At 39.7% G+C, this 21753-nt stretch overlaps 1 protein-coding gene across 3 annotated transcripts; it reads right to left on the reverse strand.

Moving 5' to 3' along the window:
- Positions 1-5913: 5913 nt before the first annotated feature.
- slc38a8a (solute carrier family 38 member 8a) lies at positions 5914-21453 on the reverse strand. 3 transcript variants are annotated; one of them, XM_046038367.1, is made up of 10 exons: positions 21135-21451; positions 17031-17229; positions 15477-15633; positions 14163-14267; positions 11787-11844; positions 9962-10076; positions 8387-8534; positions 7910-8112; positions 7783-7834; positions 5914-6986 (listed from the first exon to the last, which is right to left on the reverse strand). In XM_046038367.1, the coding sequence occupies exons 1-10, from the start codon at positions 21324-21326 to the stop codon at positions 6884-6886; spliced, it is 1332 nt and encodes a 443-aa protein (XP_045894323.1). In that variant the 5' UTR covers positions 21327-21451; the 3' UTR covers positions 5914-6883. The 3 variants fall into 3 exon arrangements, with proteins under 3 accessions (XP_045894323.1, XP_045894325.1, XP_045894324.1); XM_046038369.1 differs by lacking the exon at positions 21135-21451 and adding an exon at positions 17742-17803; XM_046038368.1 differs by having other exon boundaries at positions 6889-6986; positions 7783-7808; positions 21135-21453.
- Positions 21454-21753: the final 300 nt, after the last annotated feature.

The following is a 21753-nucleotide window of genomic DNA, read 5'->3' on the forward strand; positions in this document are numbered from 1 at the left end:
GATGTTGGATTCTGTCAAGTTCATGTTTCAAGTAGCTTTTAGCCACTGTAAAGTGGAGTTTGTCATGTAGCAAGGACCCTGACGTTGAGTTTTTCATGTAGCAGTTGCTGTTTTGGGGTAGTGCATTTGGGATGTGCCATTTTTTTCATTCCTGTTATGGTTGAATTTAAAACAGTTAGCTCATCGATTTAGCTGTTATTTCATAGTAGCTTAGCTGCTCATTCCACTTATTCTCCCATACAGTGTATAAGTTTTTTTTTATTTTTTGTAACCAACCAAATGCTTTGGACATTATTCTCACATCGGCCACTCTGAACTCACATCCACATGTTGAGTAAATGAAGCCTATCGACAAACCTAGTTGCCAGATTAGCTTGAAATCTCAGGAAAACTGAATGCTAGAAATTAGCTTCAAGGTCAGCTATCTCTGAACTTAGCTAGCTGTCAAACCTTCTGTGTCCCTAAGTGTGGTTGGGGTTGTATATTATGGTGAAAACCACAAAGGCCTTGAAAACCGTGAATTGGCTTTTATAAGTGAATAAGAACAAAATGTGTGTTTTAAGATTTTATGCACTCATATGGACAAGAGCTTGCAAAAAGCAGTATAGTGGCACAATAACTTGATAAAACAATAAAATAATACATTCAATGTTCAGACATATCGCATAATGTCAACATGCAAAGAGGAGTTTTCCAGAAGGACCTGAACAAGCATCGTTAGATTATTAGAGCTGGCTATAAGACTCCAAATATTAGATTAGCCTGGATTTAAGACAAAATAAAATTATTCTATCATCTCAAAGAGAACCTTAATTGACATGTAGACTAGTTGTGGTATTTCCCTGTATGATTACCACTACTCTCCTATATATTAACGTGCACGTGTGAGAGAAAGAGAGTGGCTGAGTTCTTTTCAAGCGTTCACTCTGTATCTTACGAGAGGTTATTGTCCTCTGCACACTGATCTTATCGGAGAACCATGGTTACTGTCGTAACTTTAGGTTTGAAATGCTTATTTTAAATGCCAGTCTACGAATGAATGAAGAAAACTAAACTTTTTTTCTTATACATCGGGACATGGTATTTTACCTCAAATTACAAACCTTTATTCTTTCAGATTCTGCAGCTCCAGTTGTTTGTGAGTTTGTACCATTTATGTACCATGGCTGCTGTGGGAGTAATGTCTGTGATGGTATGAACTTATTTAGCATGTGTAAACACCACACAGAACCCAAATCTCTGTGAAGCACAATATTTCATCAGATCATAACATTACCTGGCACCAAAGACCAACCAATAGGAGAAGGCCAGTTCCGTTCAGAATCAAGTCTTCACAGATATCTGGGTATGCAGATGTTGTAGATGTTTTACATTGACAGACACAGAGAGAAACATTCAGAGTTGGTGATTTGTATTTCTTCACGTAGCTTTTATTTTATGAAACACTTTGGGGGTTAAGAGTTGAAACTCTGAGCATTGAAATCAGGGTCTTGTAAGAGGTGAGATAAATAGATCATTTTGCTGCCAAGGGATAATTTCTGACTTAGACAAGAGTCTGCTGCAACCTTGAGATAGAAGAGACTAAGTAGGAGCGAAAGCAGCACCTCAGTGTTCTCCATGCAGCTAAAGTTTGTTTTATTTCCACCTTCCGTTTGTGTATTCCCTGTCTGAATTGGCGATGGGTAGCTTATATTAGCTGTGTAAGTGTAGTAGAGATTGTACATATGAAAATGTTGTTCTATTATGATTATATTTGTATCTTTTAGTGCTATAGTGCAAATTTTTCCTCAGTGGAAGTGGAAGTGGCAGTAGCTTTCTAGGCACTGCGGCTTCTCGTAACAGTTTGTTTGAATCAGAATACCTAGCATTAGAAACTTCAGACAGATACACCCATCTGAATGACATTGAATATGAAGCCTTAAACATCACCACATGGTAGAGGAGGTTTAAAGGGTTTTCAAAAGAATACTTTCTTTTTTGGCGAGATGTGAACTCCCAGTAAGCAGGGAAACGCTCTTTAGTGTGGATCTCTTGGCATCAGATCACGCAGCACCAGTTTCGTGTTGCATTAATGTATTATTGATACAAAGACAGCTTCACCATTGCATTAGCAACATATCACTGATATCAACAACTTTGAAAGATTACTTCACATATTCTTAGCATACTGTAGCTGATAGACCAACCACCTCAGCATCAATATCTCTAACACGCAATGATCATGTATATCGATGCCATTAACCCCGACTATAAGAGACAAGGATCTCACTATAACTCGTTTGGACGACATTACAGAAAAATGTGGACCATCAGAATTAATTGTAGGATGGGTCTCATCAGTTGTCTCTCCAAAAAATAAGACCTTTCTTGATCTTTGGCACACATCTCATCGTGTTCAAAACAGAAATCTCATCCGTTCACTCTGGGATGAACTGAGGTCAAATTCAGGTCAAAACGCCCAGATTCTATCCCCCATATGCTTCATCTATCCTCCCCACCACTGAAAAACAATCAGACTCTCACTCAGAAAGCACAATGTAAAAATGGGTGAGTATTGTGACAGTATATAAGATACAGTATATAAGAGGAAGAGGTTGTTGAGTATGATGAGAGTATTTAGAGATATATAGCATTACTGTCTATCTAGTTAAAGGTTTGTTGATGAATCGCTCTTTCTTTATATCTCTATACTTTCAAAGGTGCCATCTTGCCATCCACCTCACTGTTGAGTCTATTTTCTCTATTTTCATCTGTGAATGACAGCCAGTCTCTCATCTGCTAGTACTGTGTTAGCAGTGAGTGGGGATCCAGCTACACTGATAACTGATATCGATCCAGCTGGGCTGCATTGAGCAGGGCAGGGCTGTGTGGAATGTGGAAGTGTTGAATATTATTAGATATTGCAGTAGGCCAATAGAACAGGCATGCAAAGGCGTTGCTGCTTTATCTGTGAAATGTCTGTAATAATCTCTGAGTGTCTGTGTTAAAGGAACTGTGGAGTTTTTGACCTGACTAGTAGCACTATGGAGCAATGTTTGTACGAGTGGATCCCAAATTTGATTGTATGATGCAGGTGACAGGATACACATTATTGCAGCCAGTTTCACGCTTTTTTGCTGATCAACAGTGAGTGACGGTAAAGTGCTTAGAAATGTAGCAATGCGCCAACAATGGCAAAGAAGTTAGCAAAGCTAGCTTGCAAACAGGGATATAAACAATGATGGTTTCAACATATAACATATATTTTTTGGCTTTGCAAATGTTTTATGAGGAAGGACAAAGTGTATTCAGCACATTTCTTAGATGTCAATGAAACGGAAAATGGGGCTGTTTGGTCAGTTATCATCTGACTTGTTAAGCTGCAGTTAGAATGGGTCAAGCTAAACCAGAACTTGCAGGGGTTTAAAACGCCACTGCTGTCAGACAGTAGTTTTTCATTTGGCTATATGTTAAATGACCAAAAATCCGAATGACATGTGGACCAACTGACAGTTTGGACAATAAACATTTTGACATTCATTTCAGCAAATACTTTTTAAAAAATCAATGTAAAAATAGCATTACCGTAACCTCAATCATGAGATATAATATATAATTTATCCTCAATCCTGTTCCCAGTAGCAGCCGTCAATGACATATTTTAGTTTACATTACATCCTATTATACGTGTTTATCTTGCCTTGATTACTGCAGCAGCAAAGTTTCTGACAAACACTAAATGCAGAAACCATATCTCTCCATCACTTGGCTGAATTACCCTGGCACCATTGCTTTTAGAACACCATATTCTTACATGCTAAGACCAGAGTAATACAGACCTTCCCTTAAATCTCTGTTAGATTTTGTCTACAGTAGGTTTAAGTTAAACCTCAGATATGAGTTCCAGACAACACAGGTTTACTCGCCCTAAACCTTTAACTGCAGCTAACCTAATGACAGAGCAACAGTGACACACAGAATATCAACCTCAGTTTGGTTTGTTTACAAGAAAGCTCCACAGGACACCGTTAACCTTTCACTTCTTAAAAAATAAAACTACTTGCACTCCTGTGCCACTACAAACCGTGTCAAATCGTGTTTGCGTTCGAGAAGGAGCTGCTGTATTCTGAATAGAAACATAAAGCCATATTGCATGGATTGATGTTCACATGTCAGTGACTTACTATACTGATAGCCATAGTTTTACAGTACTCGAGTGCCCAGCTCAATGCAGCCCACATGCTCTAATCAAAGGTTTCTTTCCTGTACATTGTGCCCAGCTTGGTTGGGTTGTGTATATGAGGTAGATAGTGAGTGAAATGCCAATACTGTTTTTCCTATTGATACATTCCTGAATGTCCCTCAGACTGTGCAACCTGTTCTTTTCTATCCTCCTGCTCCTCAGTGCAACCTGTGCTTCGTCATACAATGAAGGAGTTATGCCGTTGAAATTCAGTGAAACAGGCTTTTGATTGAAAGATTCGGCCTCCTGTGGGCAGCATCAGTGTCTGTAGCTGTAGGGAAGCTGGTGGACAGGATGCGTGTCACCAAGTTTACCTCAACAAGTGTTTTGACATGATACCAATCCAGTCAGGAATTTGCCAAACTGATCAACATCAAGGTCATAACTCTTCCCTTCTATGGCTCTGTTCTTTTCTATCCTTCAACTGAGTGCATGTCAACTGAATGTCCAGTAACTTATTTGCTGTAGTATTAGGCCATGCTACTCTTCAATGGGTTTTGTGCATTTCTTACCTTCTTCTTTCTTTTCTAGTATTCCTATGAAGGAGACAGAGACTACAATCTATTATATAAAATATATATGACTAGAAAAATGGCATACAAGAATGAACATTCACTTTTATGGAAATGTTTAATGAAATATTAATTCTTAATGTATGTTTCAGTAAAACAGCTTTCTCTTCTTAAGTGTAGAGACTTATTGCAGGGATGCAAGTATTATATTTGGTCTTTAAAGAATATCTTGTTGAAATTCTAGACGATGTAGTATGCAATTCAATAAAACTATAAAACTGAAAACTGTGCTTTGTGGCTTTGATTTTAAACCCTGCGGGTGATTCATACTGGTGCTGATTTCACGCTGAAAGGTTATGGCACATCTGTGATTAGTTTTAACTTTCATTAATGAGTTCAATCCTCAATTCACAAATGTCTACATTATTTGACGAGCAATAAAATGAGGTAAGTCATAAACAATCGACTTCACCCTTTCTCATGAAAGGGGCACTCAGCTGATTTTACATATAAAGTACAGTTTACGCTTTTCAGTGTGTGTCCCAAGCCCACACTACTTTTCAGCAGCTTTTATCTATGTAGTGTGTTCACACTGGAAAAGTTGTGAAATTAGCATACCTAAACCACACAGCATGCATACTAAGTACGGTCAACTTTTTAGTTTGCTGTAAATGTACAATATTCTCCCGCAGGTAGTTTATTCAGCAGTGACATTAGAGTCACAGTCACAGTTTGGTTGAAATCCAATGTCACATGTACAGTTTCCTGTTAGCATAAAATGGTCAAATATGTTGATTCTTTTTGTATACCAACTGCTGAAGCGGAAATATGAGTAGTATGTAGTACATACTGTGTACAATTAGTATGTGGTATGAATTTGGGACACACTGAAGGGAAATCCTACTCAGCCTGTAAAACAGTTGTATGTCTGCTTTGGCCCTGGAGGGAATTCTCCTTAACGTGAGGAAATAACCCTGATGATGTCGTCTGTGTAAGGATCCAGTATATTTGGAGCTCGACTAAGCCATTATTTTTCAAATATGTCTCTTTAGAGTTAGTGTTATGCTGGATTACTATAGAGCCGCAATAAATATAAAATGTTGGATCTCTATCTCTTATGGGGTTTATTTTTCCCCCCACGTATACTAAAACAGCAAACAGATGCACAGCCAACAAAGGTTTCATATAAAAATTATTTTATTAATATCTCATTCATTATCTCAATTTTCACTCTTAACGTGACTACTTTACACACCATTATATATTTATCAAATATGACAATACAGCTCTTTCATTAAACATACAAATAAAGATACAACTTATTTACACAAACATGCAAATATACATGTACAGAAACGTCTAAATATCATCCCTCCCCAACGCTTGTAGCAAACTCAAGCAATCTCTGACAACTCAGTCTTATATGGCTCGACAGTAGATACCAGCAGGTCTGGTGAATATTCCTAATCAGGCCTCCTTCATCACATATTCTGGTGGTAACCAGAAGACTGTGCAAATGGTTGAAACTTTCCTGGTTTACTGCACCATGTTTGGCACATGATAATATCTTTACAGTTTACATTTCACATTGCTACAATGTTCTAGTTAGTTTTTATGTTACACTACCATACATACCATACAGTGAAATATAATATTCAAGAATGTGATAAATAAAAACAGTGACAAACATGTTTATAAGCTACTATCCGTTTAAGGCTATTTGTCCTCCACAGACTATCTGTTTTCTGAATACAGGTCCAATACTGATATGCTCAAATATGCAATAATAAATGCGATGACTGTACGTCAACTACGATACAACAAACTGCAAAAATACCTGAGGGTTTCAGTCAGATCATTTCAGTATTGCAAGAGGCAGACGGAGCTCATTACCAAGATACAACTAAGAACAATTAACCCAAATGAGAGTAACATACCATGACACTGAAGGAGGGACATTTTTTTATTTGCCATAGGCCATAAGTTGCAAGTTTTGAGGGGCCTCTTGATTGTTCAGCGGTCATGTCCATTTTTACACTGGTGAAGTATGACCATCAAGGACTATTTATAGGAGGGGAAAAAGAGAAAAGGAGCAGTACAAGTTAACATCTAGTCATCACTGTCTCCATGAATAAAAAAAAGGAAACAGTCAGATCCTTCCAAGGAGCTGCATGACAGCGATGGTGGTGCTCTGGCCGAAGATGAAAGCTCCGCAGATCAGGGTCACCACTGCCCAAACTGTGAGGATGACTCTGGAGAGGAGAAGGCACGAGTGACATAGAGAAATGTAACAACTTAAGCAAATGTTGCATGCATCATTCCTTTGGTCTTTCCCAGATCTGACACTGTGGGCACCCCCTCGGACAAAAACACTCCCCGTCAAGTATGCAGTCAGTTACGTTAGCTGTGGGTTACAACTTAAAGGCTAACTTTGGTATTTTACAACCTGGACCTTATATCCCCATATCTTTGTGTCTTTGTGACTAATTGGGACAATATTTTTTTGAAGTTGGTCCAGTATTGAGCGAGCGCGCTGAAGTCGGCAGGCCTGCAATATAATCCTTGCAGGCAATTGCACCCTGTCAACGTATGTCCAATAAAGTGCTTGTTTTTGCCACTGACAGGCTCAGATTGTTATTACAAGTATCTGACAACATTGCGGAAAGGATCCCTACATACATACACCTCTCTTAAAGAGTAAGATCCTTTTTGTTTAACCAGAAACAGTCTCTATATCACTCTCTTCAAAGCCACACCATTTATTATGTATGTATATACATACATGTGACTGACAGTGAGTGTCAATATAGTTTTGATCTGAATGAGTCAAAGGACCTGGATGGACAAACAGACCAACTGAAAGGAAGACGTCACCATCCTCAGACCCACCACTACAAGGGCAAAACCTATTTTAATGACAGACCAAGACCACATTTAAAAGTTTCTGTTCATAAAACCGTACATGTTTCTATAAGAGGGAAAATACTGATGAACATGCAGTTCAACTTATTTTACATTCTTAACGTTCAAATTACGTTTTTTCCTCACCTGGTCTTACAGGACACTGGCTCAGACTGCATGGCAAACATCAAACAGAGTCCTGTTCAAACACATCACATGGTTTAAAAGGTTGCTACACATTTGAGAGAATATCAATCTCTAACCAGAGTGTCACCTGGAAAGATGAAGATGAAAAAGGCGCTGATGCCTCCGATGACACTGATGACCTTGCTGATGTCTGGTACAAACGCGGCGATGAGAAGTGTCAACGTTATCCACAGGACTGTCAGCATGTAGCGGCTGCGGATTTCAAACTTCACCGTCACCACGCCATCACGCCTCCGCCGCCAGCTTAGCAGGGGGTCCTGGATCACTGATCTGAAGTGCAGGGACGGGTGTGATTTTGATCAGTATGGATACAGTGTTTACAAAAGACAATCTTTGAAGGCATAAAGAAGGCACTGTAACCCAGGCAGGGAATTTTAGGAGGTCAGAGGTTATGTGTACTTCTTTCATATTTATCAAAATATCCTGGACTTTCTCTTCCTCTTGACCCTGGATGGGTTAATTTAAGTGAAATAGTGAGACAAATTGAGTGTTTCTATACAATTCAATTGAAATGATATGAATTCACTAAGTCCGTGTCCCTGACCTGCCCAGCAGCAGGCTGATGGGATAGACAGTGATGATGGAGACTCCGAACAGCAGCCTGGCGATCAGCATCAGAATGTCATCGCCGGTGTATGACATCAGAATGTCAGCCTTGACCTCCTTTCCAAATGTCATGTACCCATAAACCCCTGCAACAGGGAAAAGAAGGATTCCTTATCCATCAACAAGAAATGCGGCGTATTTTAAGCCAAGTGGAAAAGCTGGCATCTTCACTCACACTAGCAAAGTCAGCCGACTCAGCACAAACACAGTTGGCATGACAATGAGTTGCAGAAAAATAAATCAACAGACACGCATAACTCTTTTTATTGGGCGTGTGTATTAATTAAGGGAAATAGATTTTGTATAGTGGTGCAGTGTGACTTAACAATTGATGGACAATTTGATTTCTAGAACATGACTTGTGCATTTCTGTGACGTGTGCATAGTAAGCCTTTCAACATTTCTCAATGTGCCCTATTCGGAGGAAATATATATACTAATCTTTATAGCATATTGTGCAGGTGCTATACAAGAACCCAACACACTAAACTGTTCTATACTAACAGGAAATGATGCAATTTGTGCACCAATCAGACTGTGACTACTGCCAATTAAACATAATGAAGACACAGCATAATGTTAATGTTCTTCTGAGGTGTTCCATCCACAATATGTTTTCCAGCTGTGATTAGCTTATCCTTATCCTGTATGCATTGCTTTGTGGGAGAATAGTGTCCATCAACAGCTCACTCAAAATTAAGTTTTTTAGTTTCAAATTAAGTTTAACACAAAAAGACTGGACTGTTTTAACAATGTTCAGATCAACGTATACCTGCAAATCCAGCTTCTCTCACGTAAACGTTATAAAAACGAATGGCCATTCCTCCTTGTCCAACAAGCGCTTGCATCACTGTTTGCCCTCACTTCATTAGAACTGGCTTTCTCTGTCACTGCCCAGTCAAATAAGTGCAATCTCTCTCAATAGTGGTGTGTTTTCTGATTTTGCGAGAGTTAAAGAAAGCTGGAGAATATTGAATGGATGTGGTGCAGGTTAGCCGATGTTTTTTTATGTTTCTGAAATAGTTATGTGAAGATGTTGACAGAAAACAAGAAAGATGGTTATAAATGTAAAAGAAACATATTAGCCATGTGCTCAATGAGCCAATGTTTATTACTTTTTAAGGATGCGGGCAAAGGAGCACTCATCCATGCAGCCTGTAATTATAGCAGTGGTTCTGTTCCGTTGACAGGTGGTCAAATGCAAGTCATCCATTTCTGTTCTTTGTACACATTTCTTCTTTATTTACTGCCAAGCTCTATTAGTGCAACATCCTTCTTGGTAAACAGCTTCACTAGGTCAGGCTATTAACGGCAGTCTCTGTTGTGAAAATGTTCCAAACCTTTAATTATAATTTGTGCTGTGTGGCTTCAAATGTGCAGGCAAGTTCGCTTAGTTTTACACTCTCTTTGCCTTCTTCCTTTGTTTGCTTCTTTTTACCAGGAATTTTTACCAGGGTGTATTATAATCATGGGATTGTGGCTGGAGGAGAGGGTAAGTAGAAACCTGTCTGACCCGTGAGGGAGTAGATGACGAGACAGAAGATCATGGAGATCACAGAGATGAAGACCCAATGAGAGAGCCGCTGGTTCTCCATGCTGCTGTAGATGGCGATGGACGCCTCGTGGCACTGAAACAAACACATACACAAGAAAGTAAAATGACAAATCCAAAAATGTGCAATCAGTGCAGAGAATAAAGATTTCTAATTCCAGCTGATGAATACAGCAGCTGACTTCATGTACAAGTTTCTCTTCTCTGGTTAAAAGCGAAATCGACTGTGTTTGGTGGGAATAAACTCCGGGGTGATATAAAATACAGATGCTCTGACAGATAAAGTAGGGACTATATGTTGGTCAGACAGATTGTGTGCCCCTCTAGCCGCCAACGATTTTTCTCATTTGTTTGGAGCTCACAGTGCACGGTGAGGACTTATTATCTCTGATCTCTCTGCTGGTGAGATGAACTGAGATGAGATAGGGAATTAAATAAAGGCTATGGGCTCGGAAGGGCTCCGAGGGGCACAACGGGGCGCGTTAAATCATCACAGAGGTCAGGATACAGACTCTTGTCCCCACTTGATCCCAGCTGCTATCGCCCAGTTTTAAATCTTGCTTCCTCTTTCCTGCCTTCCCCTCCTTCACTCCTCTCAGGATCTCATCAGTTCTCTTTTCAACCCTTTGCAGTGCAATCACTCACCCTGAGAGAGAGCGTCTCTCTGTGTGTGTTTGTGTGAGAAGACATGCATCAGTCCTTTTGCACTTTCCCCTCCTTTTATTAGATCCTGCCAGCATCCCTCAGGGGTTACCTTGGCAACGTGGTAAGTTCACGTCAGTCTGTCCTGCTTTAGATTGACAGAATGATCCTTTTCCCATACTCTACCCTGCTATTAAATATGAAAAGCTTACCTCTGCCGAGCTCCTGCAGAGCACAACGGCAGTTTGAGATCTGCATCTGAAATGTCTGCCTCCACGGCAATACACTGGAGGTGAATAGAATTTTGTTTGTGGTAAATACATTTTTAAAAATTCAACAGCAGTGTGTCTTTCCAGGATCAGATTCCCTGTTACTCTGGAATAAGCCAAAGACTTCCAATGGAAACGGTTCACAGTGAGGTCTAGATTATCCAGTGTAAAGCATACACATCATCACATTGGATACACATCTTCAGCTTTTGCCTCCTTAATTGTTACGTATGTGGTTTGTTTTTACTTTATCAATCCTGTCCAGCTGTATGCAGTGCACTGTGCAAAGCCGCATAGAGCCAAAAATTTGACCCCAAGCCACATTTCTTGAGCACATGCAATAGGCTGAAGGCTACTGCGAGTGCCATGTTCAAATGGAATAGACTGACATATTCGCTTGTTGCCGAGATTTAGATGAGAAGATTGATACTACTTGTGCCTGTATGGTAAGTATGAAGCTACAGCCAGCAGGCAATTAGCTCAGAATTTATAACTTCAGTCCCCCACTGACCGCATAAGACTGCACTGACCAATCTGTCACATGCAGCACAGATGCCTTGTTTTTCTGCTGTAATGTAAATGGACTTGTAGAAATACTATAAACCCAAACTATCTGCAAGGCGAGATGCTGTGAGAGAAATATGTTTATTACTTGCTGGATAATCATTTTATTATGTAGTCTCTTGTATGTATTTACAATTTTGCAGCTGTAACTGAACACTTTTCCCCTCCTGAAGCACGCACATACACATAAAACTTTCCACACACAGCTGCACACTCAGTGGCCTCTAGCCTTGACACAGCACGATGTTCCAAACACGTTAACCAAGTCTTAAAGGGTCTTACATGAATACATTTGAAATAGTTGCACTCACTTGGAAACCAAAGCAGATGGTGGGGATGGCGCTGAACATGGAGGCCCAGGAGCTGATCCTGCACACAGATGGGAGGAAACACAAGAGTCAGTTTCTGAAATGCCACAAGAAGAAGAAATAAGCTATTATTAGGGCAACATTCATAATGCCGTGGCATTTAGAGACACTTTGCCATAGAGTTATATGTCAATCACAGGCTCATAGCTGACAAGAGCAGCCAAGTTAAGTCAGTGAGCCAGACAGAGTGTCTTAACAGTGACACAGGGGTTCAAGGAGAGGAGGTTTGATACTGGTTTGATCTACTTTGTCTGTCCTGGTGGCCTGGATTCAAAGCAGATTAATGGATACAATTTCAGTCATATTTCCTGGAAGCAATCTATAACATGAACTTGCTGTGGTGATTAAGTATATTTATTTAGGACAGCCTCACAGACAAAACTTTACTTTTTAGGAAAAAACACATAAAAATCTAATGTTTAGCATTTTATTTGAATTGTTTTAAATACTTTTCTTTATTTACTTCAATCCAAAGTGACTTGCTTCAGTCATGCAGACAACAGTAAATACAGACTGCTAAGCATATATTCACAGAAAATGATTTTGTAATAGAACGTTGACAGCTACAGACTCTGTTGTCATCACCAGAAGTTGAAACTAATTTAAAAGTAATAGTTTGACATTTGCTTTCTTGCAGAGAATTAAATGAAAAGATTAATACTAGTCTTGTGTTTGTTTGTTAAATATGGAGCTAGAGCCAGCAGTGGGTTAGTTTAGCTTTGCATAAACATTGGTGACAGAAGGAGGGCGTTAGCCTGGCTCTGTCCAAAAGGTAACAAACCCCACATGCCAGCAAGTCTAAAAATCACTAACACGTTATCTTTGTCATTTAAACCATAGAGTAAGGGTAAAATGACACGTTCAGGTTTAGCTAGTCAAAGAAGGTTAAAGTCAAGGGCAACTGGACTTGGCTGAAGATACTAGAAGACATTTCGTCCCTCATCCAAGAGACTTCTTCAATTCAGTTAGTTGTATTATTTTTCTCTATTCTTCTATTATTCTTATATAACATTCATTTGTTTATTCCGTATTTCTACATATATATACATATATATATTTCTACATCTATTTAGGTCAACTGTATGTTTGTCTACATGTAGCACCTTATCTCCAAAGCAAATTCCTTGTATGTGTAAAACACTACTTGGCAATAAAGCTCTATCTAATTCTGATTTTGAAATGACCAGTAGGGTAACTCAGCTATTAAACCCCTGTGGGGTCGTTTGCCAAGATCATCAATACCGTTGGTTCGTTACTGCTCCTGGCTGTTGTCCCTACTGGTTATTTCAGAACTGAAGAAGTCTCTCGTATCTTCAACCAAGTCCAGTTCCCCTTGACTTTAACCTTCTTTTGATAACTATGACCTGGATGACTGAGAACCTTCACAGACAGATTTAGCTAGCCATTTCACCTTGCTACTAGCCTTTATGCTAAGCTAAGCTAAATTTCTGCTAATCTCTATAAACAGATATTTGCATGAGAATGCAGAATCTGTAGGCAAGGGACAAGAGGCGCTCTGGTTTGCTTTTGTAGTCCTCTTGCAGTCCGTTTGTAGTCCAAGTAGTATAAAGATTGTGTCAGAGAAAGAGTAGATGGCAAAAGAAGCGGAATGCAATAGCCGAAATGCAATCTTGGAACCCATCGGCTATCATCTGATGACGATTTAGCTTTTGATCAATCTTGGCACCCTAGAGATTAGCTTTTTAAGATTTATCTGCATTTAAATAATTATCCGACGATAGCCAATGGGTTCTGAGATTGCTAATCGGACTGTTAAGATGACCAAAGACTAAGTCTTGGCCCGGATATCTGGATGTCTGGTGGCTACACCGCCTCTAAACAATGGCTGTTGCCCCCACAGGGCTGATGATACACGGGGCAACTTTTTGAGCAATGTTGCTGGGCAATCTTGTTGGTGGCAAATCCGACTATGTTTTGAATGGATAGCGGCGGTGCAGGAAGGGTGGCGGAGTGGTGGGAGAAGGGGATTACGGTAGTAATCTTTACTCATTACCATTGACAGCAACATTGTCCAGCACCATTGCTCTAAAAGTTGCTCCGTGTATCATCAGCTTTAGTCGTCGCCAGACATTAGCCGATGGGTTCTGAGATTGACCGTCTCCTGACTTTCTGCTAACAGGAGGACAACACAGTGTTAACTTAAGCCCTGCACGCCTGGTGGAACCAATTTGACTACAAATAGACACATCTACTCTCAAGACTAATTTCACTAGCCATTGGGACCAGTGGAGCAAATAGATTGTTTGAAGCCATCATTTGTCCCCTCCCACGCACACACATACACACATACATACATACCCACTGCTGTAGAGAGGGGTTATGTGAACAATAACAGCTGGCGTGGTGTGGTATTTGATGATGATGGCAATGGTCAGGTAGGTTGCAGCAAGAGTGCCTAAGCCGCTGTGAGAGGATAGCGACAAAACACCTTTTTCAGACGAAAATCACACACACACTGAGACATTTAAGTCAAAGTGCAATGGATGAGTGGATTACTGGAAACTGACCACAGGGGTCAGTACCTTCAACACTGTAGGTCCATGTCAGCTGGTCATTTATCCACATACATACATGCGCATGAATTTCAGTATGTAAATGTGTAGATGTGCACTGTATGCTGAGCTTTCTGGATCGTGTTTATGTGAATAGACAAATCTTCAGCATAACAAAATTTGTTAAAAACAACACGAACATTCTGACAAAAAACTAAAATATAATAAAATAACAAAAAGAACATGTCAAAAGTCAAAATGTTACAGAAGAGATTAGAGGCGGCAATGTTCATTATACCCCACAGTAAGAGGAATAAAAAAGAAACATGACCATGGGGCAAGATACTGCGACCTGTCTAAGGTTGGTGCTTGAGAAAAGATCATGGGTCATCAGTAAAATCAAATCCTTGCAAGAATCACATTTAAAAAGTAATACCTGTTGTTGAAGGTTTCAAGTCTGTTTCACCTCTGACTAAGGCTTGGTTGGCAGTGTGCTTTTTTGCGCCTATAACCACACCAACAGTGATGTCATGGTGCACCAAAAAACCCTAGAGTACACTACATCACAGCATTTATATGGGAAGTTAACTACTGGGGCTCCGCAAAAAAAAAATTTTCAGGGGATGTTAAGAGTAAAGCTCATGGAGCATCCAAAATGAACATGGTTTATCATAAGGGCAGCATGTGTTTCATGTATATTTCCATTAATATAACCATTTTTATTTTGTAGAAATCTGGCCATTAGCTTTTGAATTGATTGAATGAATCTTAATATGCATCAAACTGTTGGTAAAGAGCGAATTTTGAGCTGATGGCAGAGCTATATAAAAGGCTAAGAGGTCACTGGAATTCTTTGGAATCAGCCTGTGGTAACCAAAACTACATTTGATGGCAAATCTGGCCAGTAGTTCTATTTTGTTCTCAACCAAAGGGTTGGGCTACTAAAAACACACTATAATCCAATTTAAATAGAATGTAGGAAAATTATATTATAATAAAAACTACTTCCAATCCAAAATGAAAAACCTTATAGGAACGTAGACATTCTGTACAGTTATGTCTTATTTCTGAACAATGTGTGTGGACAAGCAATTGCAACATGTGACATTGGACAACTGACCTGACATATTTCTGAATGCTTATCTCTTTGGGGATGGACAGCGGCAGGATGAGGAAGATGCAGAGCAGCACCAGGGGAAATCGCTGGTCTGTATAGAAGTGGTAAGGCATCTCTGACTCTGGCAAACCAGCCACCAGCTCATAGAGGGAGCCACACACTGACGGGTAAACAAGAACACACAGACGTAAACATTTACTGAAAGAAGCACAGAAATGTTAAATAATCAGACTGAATGCCAAATGTATCTGTCTCCAAAGATAAGGGACATGAAATGTCTAATTACCTGATGATGCAACTATGATGTGGACAGGAAAAAATTACATCTGCTTCAGACCACACTCATTAGTCCTCTATCTGTGCACCAAATATCAGTGCCATTTTGCTGCGGTTCTGTGGTCAGGTTACACTCAATGCAGCAAACCACAGAAATAAATCTGCCCTTTAACTGAGAAGAAACAAAAGCCAAACAGGGTCACAGAGGATTCACCCGCTCTAACTTGAGAAGAGGGGACAGATTGGCCGGTTCTTAATTCAGAGAGAAATACTCCAGGGCCCTGAGATAAAGGAGAAACACCGGGTTTTCTGTTCCAGAAAGAGAGGTAACTTAAACTCTGAGTCAGTTGCCATGGTATTGAAGTGCATTAGCAGAGGAGCTCTTACTGTGTGTCAGAATCTAAATCCTGTTTGTATATGAATTTGTTACTCAGGACTATCTGAAGTTTAGTTTTTTTCTTTGAACAGCGGTTTTCCTGAGATTTAAATTAGAGGCTGTGGAATTCCTGCTGGATGGAATTTCACTATTCATCACGAGACTGGGAAAGGACAGGAAAAAAAGTCAATGAGAGGGGGTGGGACGGGTATCATTCTTCCACTATTGGGAAGGACAGGATTATTTTTTTGGGACCAGGATGGGATAGAAGTGAAAATCCACTCCTGTGTTACCCTCTAATCCAAAATATTATAGCCTCAGCCTCAGCTCAGCATAAAACCTCTGCATGTCCTTTTTTTATTAAAAGTGTACCTCACAAAACAGCAGTCAGTTCCACAAAAATGTTTATTGCACATAATGTGTAATCTCAGTTTAATTTGTAAAAATGGGTATAAAGCAATACACATACTGTTGGAATATATTCCTATACAATTGGAGATAATAATTTAATATTTCTGAGACACCTATTTAAGAGACTATCAAAAAAAAGTATTATTGGATAAGACTGTGAGCTTACAATCATGTCTCTATGTCTTTGTATGTCTATTTTTAATTTTTTTAAATCTTCAGCTGTAATTTTGTATCTTCATTTGCTGGCCCCTGTGTTTTGTCCCTGTCCGACTAAGGCTGAACAAACATATCTAAAATGTAATGAAGGCTACAGCCTAGATTCCACCACTTTATCATCCATTAAAGAAACGTAAGTCTGGTAAATGAATGAATTAATGGATAAATCATTAGAGCTGCTCAGTGGTTCATGGATTCCGCTACCAGCAGGTCATTTTAGAAAGCAAAAAATTAATATTAATTATAAAGCTGCACACTCAACTGTCTCGCCAACTTACATTTCCTTAGCTGGTCATCCAGTATAACCAGAAAGGCCACAGAAATCATGAAGAGGTTGAAGACGAAGCAGATTTCACACAGCTGACCGATGGCCGGCCCGCACACCTTCTTCACCACCGCCTGGTAAGTGCACTGGCCACTGATGGACGAGGAGTAGCCCAGGATGATCAGACCACTGACCAGGAACACGAGGGAGACCTAAGTGGATGAGGGAGAGCAGAACGATGGCGCTAAAGGAAACCGATGCCACACTGTAAGGCAGGATATGTATCTTTATGTACACACACAAAGCTTTGACGTCATAGCTTCAGGTATCATTGTCAGTCTTTCCACCAGTTTGTTGTCCAAATTAAATAACATTGACCCACAACTAAAACCTTAAAACCACATTAAAAAGAACTTTTATGTAACTCTTGCATCTTACAAATCTATTTTAATTTGTGGAAAATGAGACAATCATGGAGTAAATTGGCACAGTCTATGTGTGTTTTAGCCCATTTATCTCAATTAGATAATACCACCAGACAGGGTACCACCATTATACTTTTTAGGTAGCGTCTGAAATGTGTCTGAATCAACGAATATCAAAAGGAAAAGACTCAACTAGCGGCTCTGTGAGGCTGTACTTGGAGCAGCAGCGCTTAAAGATAATGTTTGCATGCTAACATACTCATAGACACAATGCTAACATGATGATGTTTAATTTTTACCTTGTTCACCATCTCAACTGACCCAGAGCTAAGCCACGCCAACCTTAGTTACTGTTGCTAAGTCCGACAAACTGTCGGACCTGTGGTTTCATCACGGCACTGCCACTGTTTATAACTGCACTCCCTGAAGAAATATTGTCTTATATTGTAAAATGAAAAAAGCAATCTCAGAAAGGAGACAGAAGGGTTTGCATTATACATTTGAAGGTTGTGTTCAGTCTGACAAACTGATGTGATACAAATAAAGACTACAGAGTAAAAGTGAACCACCGCATCACCTGACGATATTTAGGATTAACACTGTTCCTGTAAAGCTGGGTAGGTCTCTATTCACTATTACAATCATGAAAAAGCAAAAACAGTAGGGCTTTATAACGTTACATTCAATCCACAGCCAAAATTTTTGGGGATTTGTTTTAGGTTTACCTCTCTGGGTAGCGATTGTAATTATTATAGGGGCCCCAGGAAAAGAGTTAGAAAATATCTTGGAAAAATACAGCAAAAAAAGAAAAAAAAAGCTAGGAAAAGACTCCTTTTGCATACACGTCAATGGAGCGCAGCCATGAAAGTGTCACACCTCATGTTGCGTTCCATTTGATGTAGGAAGTAGGAATTTCCTACTTTTGTATGGCATCCGGTTTGATTATTAATGACACTAATACGACTACTGAATACCTTGTGTGCAAATGCTAGCTCTCCATGCGGTGGGCCTGGGCTAAGGAAATGGGAAGGGATTCAGACTGCCTGACAAGGCTAACTTAACCATATAATTCTATTTTGGCTTGTATTGTCTACAGCTACCATAACATTACAAAGGGAAGACAATGGCAATCTGTGACCATTCTAAACTTTCTAGTCAAACCCTATAACTTTTATGTAAGACGTGTGCCAAGCAATTACCTTCCCAGCCCAGGAGGTTAGCCCTCCACCCCTGCTATGTATAAGGATTAATGTCAGTGTCCTCTGGGTTAATATGCTTATAAGAAGTTGTGAGTTAGTGGACTCTAAAGAGAGGTGTGGAAGATAAAGTGCTTCCTCAATATCAATCAGAAAACCCGCTACAAAACCTAAACAGAGAGAAGGGAAAAACAATAGAGAGATGATACATCCTTCTGGGCTATAGATCCCTGCATAAAAGCTATAAAGGTCAAAGTTTGGAATAAGTCAGTACAACATGGAGATGCAAATGACAGCAATTATGCAAATAACATCAATAAAATATCGGAGGGGAAAACACCTGGGAGTGAAGAGTGTAGAAGAGCATGCTTGGACACAAACTACAAACTACAAAAGTCTGTGATCCAATTAAGCTCTACAGTTACTTTCAAGTGTCCAGGCAGATATTTAGAATCATTGCAGAGTAATGAGGAGAAGTAAAGAAGAAAAACCTTTCAGCTCTTTGGCCTCATTTTAGCACTAATTACACAGTGGAGGAATTCATAATCTCTTCATAGATTATAGATTATAGATTATAGAAGGAAAACCACGTCAGAGCTCCTTAACAGTGCATAAACAGCTAAACAAGATTGATTAAAAAAATAAATAATAATAACAGGAAATTAGTTAGTAAGCAGTGTAGGAAATCATCCCTGATCAAGACGTATTCAGAGAATTCAGTTCTGAAGAGGGCGTCTGTGTGCAGTTGCAGAGAGTCTAAGAGCCACCTTATGTTACTGTGTTTTCTCAATTATTTAGTTAGTTATTATCAGTTAATCTGAATATAATGTTTTCAGTTAATTATTTAATATATAAATAGTACAATGTAAGTTTCCTGTCCCAAATTTCCAAAGCCCAAGTGATGAATCAAACTGCTTATTTTAACAGTGAATATAAAAGGATACAAAACACAGCCAATTAGCAAATCTTTTGGAATCTCATGGACTAAATGATAAAAAAAAACCCCACCTAAGCCTGCACTGGTACTTGTGATAACAGAGTTGTAGAGAGAAAGAGATTGCTCATAATGATACTGTATATAAAACCAAGGAGTACTATTAAGCTTTTCATCTTATTTCAGCTAACTAGCTCTCTAAAACAGATGCATCACTTTGTCACACATCCAAAACTTCATTTAAAAAATAAAAAATAAATTTGGTACAGCTCTACAAGGAGGCTAATTGCATATTAGACACAGCATTGTAGGTTAGACAGTGTCATACATGCTACAATGACTTCTATCACCAGCAGCTCAGCTTTTGTTTTTTTTGTTGTTTACACAAATACAGTCGTACACCCCAATGAAATGTCAGGGAGGTCTGAAAAATGAGATAGGCCTACTGCCCAAGTCTAAACTGAATATTAAAACTGACACTGAATTGTGTTTCAGAAGTATTGGTAGACAAAAACTTTCTTTGTTTTAGAACCAAATAATTCATTTATTTCATTTCACATCCAACTTTGGAATTGGAGGACATGGCAGTGAAACCATACGGGTGTCATATCAAGCAGAGAAAAAAAAAATAACTTTCAGTAACAGTTTCACCTAACACAAAATGGAGGACACAGACAATGTATATTACAACACATTTAAGCCTTATTTTATCCAACGTCTGCAGGGAGACAGATGATGAGGAAAGAGAAGAACATAAATAAATTAAATTAATGGAACTTCTGTGCTAGGTGATTTGTCCAAGGGAAGGTAGAAAGGAGGACAGCCAATACCTGGAGAATAAAGGAATGACTTATATTGGACTAAACTATTGGACAGTGGTTTGATCTTTAGCGCTTTACAAAAAAGTAGTAAAATAGCAATGCACGATCAGTGCACATGGTTCCCCCAGCAGAGTTTCCCTCATCCACATGGGAGAAGGAAAGAAACAAGAAAAAACACTTGCAATGATTTGTATGGAGTCTGGGAACTTTTTACACATGACTTGAAACAGAGATTCAAGTCGGTTTTCAGGGTCAAAGTGGTGCCCAGCTAGGGTGAAGAGGTTATGCACAATGAGTTCTGGTTTTGGCAGAAGTGAAAAGGACTAAATAGGAAAACTATTTCAGTATTGCAGTGGTGTGAGTGACAGGCTGGAGAAAGGAGGTGAGCAACAGAGGAAAAGTCAGACTGATAAGGATAAAGTGAATCTAAAAGGTGCTGAGGTCAAGTCTAACATGGCCTCTCCTGGAACAGATCCAAATCTCCTTAATTGATCTCAAGGGACCTCAGTCCTCAGTAGATAAGATGCATCTCCCCTACAACAAACTTTCAATAAAAATAATTAAATAACTAAACTTTACTTTTGATGAGGTTAAAAATGAGTCTGGCTGCATCAACTTTTGAAATATCTGCCACAACTCCACAAATCCAGAGACCCTGTCTTCTAAGAGTAGGGTATGAAATACCTTTTTATAATCTTAGATTTATATTATATATTATATTATATTAAAAAAAATGCCCACCAGCTCCACAGTGACTGCGCTGCGGATACTCCCGGTTCTCTCGAAGGCCCAGGGGAAGTTGAGGAGCCCAGCGCCCAGGGCAGATTTCAGCATGATGAAAATAGCCCCCATGGGGCCGAGCCGAGCGTCCAGCGGTGGTTTGGCAGAGCCTGAAGCCAAAAGGCTGATACTTTCTCTGGCTAACTCCTCCATACTTCAACCGGCGGGAAACTCACGGCGGGACACACTACACACACACACCCACGCGACCTGCCGGTCAGCTCTCGACCACCCCCTCGGGTACCGTGCTGTTCTCTGTGAGCTGGAGGGAGGGAGGAAGGAGGGATGAGTGAACCAGGGGGCTGCGTTTTTAATGACATTTAAAAAAAAATTTTGGTTTTGATGGCCTGTCCCCCCTCTGGAGCTGTCCCGGGAAATGTTTTTAACTGTGTGTTATTCGTAGACTGTATAAGGTGTTAACAGACCTGAAATCAGATTTTACGTGGCCAGAAAGACTGAACAGCAGAGCACACAGGTGTCGTGCGGAAAAGTGATCATCCGCCGAAAACTGATCCGCGGGAGCGCGCGGCATGTAACGTGATCGCCCTTATGTCTACAGCAGCTTTTATCTGGATCAAAC

Source organism: Micropterus dolomieu, linkage group LG22 (assembly GCF_021292245.1).
Source record: "Micropterus dolomieu isolate WLL.071019.BEF.003 ecotype Adirondacks linkage group LG22, ASM2129224v1, whole genome shotgun sequence".
Classification (NCBI taxonomy): Eukaryota; Metazoa; Chordata; class Actinopteri; order Centrarchiformes; family Centrarchidae; genus Micropterus; species Micropterus dolomieu.